This window comes from Echeneis naucrates, chromosome 17 (assembly GCF_900963305.1).
Source record: "Echeneis naucrates chromosome 17, fEcheNa1.1, whole genome shotgun sequence".
In the NCBI taxonomy this organism is placed as follows: Eukaryota; Metazoa; Chordata; class Actinopteri; order Carangiformes; family Echeneidae; genus Echeneis; species Echeneis naucrates.
The window spans coordinates 15,490,817-15,495,250 of record NC_042527.1 but is presented as its reverse complement, the minus strand read 5'-3'; the positions used below and the strand labels follow the sequence as shown (position 1 = coordinate 15,495,250).

Sequence of the window (4,434 nt, the reverse complement as noted above, 5' to 3'; positions counted from 1 at the left end):
GAAAAAGAAAACAACTCCTCTCTAATTTATCTGACTTATTTCCTTTTCATTTGGAGTGAACTTCACCTGTTGAGAATGACTCTGAACTCCTCTCAGCATCTCTCTCTGGTTTTTGATTTTATTTATTTATTTATTTTTTTTTTTTTTTTTCCCCTTCCGGATAAAAAGACATGAATTCATCTTTCTTTACACGGGGAGATGCAGATATTAGTTGTTATCCCTCTCCGGTCTGTGTTTTTGACGGTAAACGCAGGCCTCCCGGTGCCCATTACCGGAGCTGCCAGATGATCGGTACGGAATGGAGGTCCCACGGGACACTGAACACGTGGTCTCGGCTGCCACAAGACGTCAGTGGCAGATGGCATGGGTACCCGCTGTTGGCATGAGTGTCATTCCTCAAAGAGAGAGGGAAGGGGAAGAGACAGAGGGAGAGAGAGAGAGGGAGAGAGCCAGAGAGAGAGAGAGAGAGAGAGAGGGAGGAAAAGAGGGTGCGCAGGTTTGAGCTTTTTCCTCTAATTTGCGTTTCGCCGGAGAAGAAGCTGCAGCGCAGACTGACTGGAGTTATTTGGGATCATGCGAGGTGGACGCTGACCAAAGGTTAGTCTCACTTATTTTTCATTTTGATTGTATTTATTCATTATCAGATTGCTTTTATTCTGAGTTGCTGAACGTGATATGGATTTTTTTTAACAAATCAAATAAACATACAAAAAAAAAAACAAAAAACCCAAAACAAAACAAAACAATAGCCCATCAGGCTACAATGTCACATCCAAGGATGAACTTGATTTAGGGATTAAACCGAGGTTGGTTTTTCCCAAAGTCCAAAGACCAGTGTCTTTGAGAAGGCAGCAGGCTGTGACATTGGCCTTGCTTTGCCAGTTTGTTCTTCTTCCTCTTCGGAGGATTCACTCACAAGGTAAAAAAAAAAAAAAATAAAAAGTGACAGCCTTCAGGAGACGCCGCTCTGTGCTCTGCTCTCACTGCCCAAATGTTTCTGATCTGATCTCTCAGGAAATATGTTGACACTGCCTTTCGAGGAACCTCATATGATGTGTGAGCCGCGGCTTGGTGCCAATTATCCTCGAGAAAGCTTACCTGAGAGTCTGAAGCCGGAGCGCCAGCACAACCCGGACAGGTCCAACTCAGACATGAGGGAGGCCGAGGACGACATATCCGAGCGAGAGGAGGACGAGAGGGAGGAGGATCAGGACGAGAACGGGCTTCCTAAAAAGCGAGGCCCCCGGAAAAAGAAGATCTGTAAAGAGCAGATGGACAGGGCCAAACTAAGACGCCAGGAAGCCAACGCCCGAGAGCGCAGCCGGATGCACGGCTTAAACGCCGCGCTGGAGAGCCTTCGCAAAGTTGTGCCATGCTACTCCAAAACTCAAAAACTCTCCAAGATTGAGACCCTCAGACTGGCTAAAAATTACATCTGGGCCCTGTCAGAGACCCTGAGCGCGGGGAAGAGACCGGACCTCCTCGCCTTCGTGCAGACTTTGTGCAAAGGATTATCTCAGCCCACCACCAACTTGGTGGCTGGTTGTTTGCAGCTGAACGCGAGAAATTTCCTCACAGATCACAACGGGGAGGTCATGTTCTCTGGCAGGTCGCCCTACGACGCCATGTACTCGTACCCGGGCTCAGACATGAACACGCCCCCCGGCCACAGCTCCAGCGGCTTGGACAGCAGCGCCAAACCGTTCCGGCACTACAGCTACGGCGGCGCCTACGAGCCCTACTACGAGAATCCGTCCCCAGAGGGCGGGAGCCCGCATTTCGACGGCCAGCTGAGCCCCCCCATGAACTTCAACGGGATTTTCTCCCTAAAACACGACGAGCCGCCAGACTACGGCAAAGGCAGCCACTATGGCGTGCGTTACTGCAGTGCGCCAGGGCGCACGGCTCTTGCGCACAACTCCATGTACCGAGTGTCCCCAGAGGCCCGTTTCCCCTACGACCTGCACGTCCGCAGCCAGTCCTTCCAAACACAAGGGGAAGTTAATGGCTCTTTCCACAATTAATCAATCAGCTGGACAAAGTTCAAGTTTCAGAAGCGATGCAATTTCCCCCCGCAGATGTCGAATGGAAATGAAATTGACTGCAGACACGCTGCAAAAAAAAAAAAAAAAAAATGCCCATTTCAACGAGTCATTTCGTTTCAAACATTCAGTCTCGTTTTCTTTGAAATGCGATAAAAGTCCGAAATTAGTTTGGGTGCTTTAACTTCACCTTAATGCTCGTTCCACTAAATTAGTGTCGATGTGAGGCAGAAAAAGACAAGAATGACCTCAGTCTGAAGGCAGAGCTCCCGATTCGTTTCAAGCAAATTCACAATTAATGACTGATGACTTTGCCACATTTGATTTCACTGGACAAAAAAAGACAACACACAAATCAGATGTAGAATAATTTTTGAAAGAGGCAGGTTTTCTCAGCCACCTTGATCACATTAGTTACTGCAGATGACATTTAATGGCATGATTCAACTGACACAGTGAAGATCACGCTGATTTCGGCGGCGAAATGAAAAATCAAAATAAAACAACAGAGTGAAGAAGAATCTGAAGAGGCTTCACTTCACCACTGAAGTTGTGCTGAGACACGATCGGACTTTAGAGATTCAGTCTGTTAGCAATAAAGGTCAATTGAGCTATGCAAGGCAACAAAATGCAATCTTTGCTTATATTTAAAAAAAGGATATATGTCTATTTCCTCTCACAAGGCGTGTCTCATTATCCAATATCTTATTAAAACGACAACAAATTACACAAGATTAATTCAAAGGAAACAGCCAGTGTGGAGATGTGCATGTGTTTAAGGAGACTTGAGGATGATGATGTCACCTGGATTCTGATCATACAGGAAGTTATTGGGGGGCAGGAATGGGGGGTGGGGGTGGGAAGAGAAGGGGGTGGGGGGGGGGGGGGGGGGGGGGGGGTGCTTAAAAATTAAATGCATTTGTATTTGGAGTAAATTGTGTGGTAACGAAGTGAATGTAAAATGATTATTGTATTTATTTAAGCTTATTTATTATCAGTCCGTCGGTTTGAATGTGGATAATATATTATAAAAAAAAGTTATTGTAAAAATTCAACAGTGTTACCTTTTTATGTGAATTCCCATACATTTAAAGTTTGTTTATGTTTCGTTGTTGTATTGGACTAATTCACCACAGCTGAAAGTCGAACACTGGAAAAAAAAAAAAACAAACACACACACACACACACAAACAAAAAAGTAAAAAAACAAACAAACAAACAAACAAAAAAAAAAAAACAGAAAGAAAAATCGTTTTTATGTGAGGTGAAGAAAATGTTTCCAAAACGATAAGAATCCGATGAACATGCCTTAAAAAAAGAGAGACAGAGACGAGGACCATCAATATGCAACGAGGAGAAAGTTTTGGATAGTTTGACATGAACTTTTTACACTAACTTGTTCCTGCTGAGGAGCAGCTGTGATGCACTTAATGTATTTCTGCACAATGTTGGTGACTGTCCGCCCATAAATCCTGTTGATTTTGTAACTTTACCCGAATGACGAATGGTTATTGGATGATGTTGACTTTTTTTATTTATTTATTTATTAATTTCTGCAGTTACCGATCTGACACACACACACACACACACACACACACACACACACACACACACACACACACACACACACACACACACACACCTGGAAACCCGTTATGGATCGAAATATTCGTGAAGTAATGTGTTTATGTTTTGTGATGTGTTTGTCGCAATAAAATGAAGAGGCTGTTTCTCAGCTTTCTGTGGAAATGATCGACAGCAGACGGCGATTAAAAAAATGTTAGAAAAATAAATCAAGATTGAAAAAAAAAAACGCCCCAGGCGTAATCTTATTAATTTATCTCCTTATCAGGAAATTGAATTGTGTATTAAGAAAGGAAGACACGAATTATCTCTGAGGATGAGGCCTGTATTGAACTGAGTGTTTAGGTTAAAACCAAAAATGGCATTTTATCGCATCCTGATTATTTTCAAAGGACACAAACAGCTTCACTTAATTTGATTTTTTTCTATTTATTTATTTTTTTAATGAGACTGTTGACATACCAATCAGTTTAAAAAGGAGGAGGAGGGGGGGGGGGGTCAGTCTGCTCTTTAAATGCTTTATCTCACAGCGGATTGTCGATATAATTTGGTTTCATTTCAGTTGATCGGGTGGTTGATTTGTGTCAGAAATGGCCAGGAGTTGTTGGATGTCGGCCAGAGAGCCGAGACAGTTGGTCCCAGTCCTCCCAGTCCTCCCAGTCACGAGACTGTGGTGATCAGTTTCTTCTCTGATTGTTTTTACTGCCTTTGCTTTCTCAGCATCGTTTATGACTAGAAGGATGAAGGAGGAGATTTTAATGAAGGGTGGAAAAAAAAACAAAACAAAACACTTCTTCTCTTTTATTTG

General features: G+C 43.4%; 1 protein-coding gene across 1 annotated transcript; it reads left to right on the top strand.

The window, feature by feature from the left end:
- The first annotated feature begins 298 nt into the window (after positions 1-298).
- Positions 299-2,024, top strand: neurod6b (neuronal differentiation 6b). Its single transcript, XM_029525423.1, is given in 3 exon segments — positions 299-418; positions 420-597; positions 1,015-2,024. Coding segments are annotated over 3 exon segments (1,308 nt in total).
- The last annotated feature ends 2,410 nt before the right edge of the window (positions 2,025-4,434 follow it).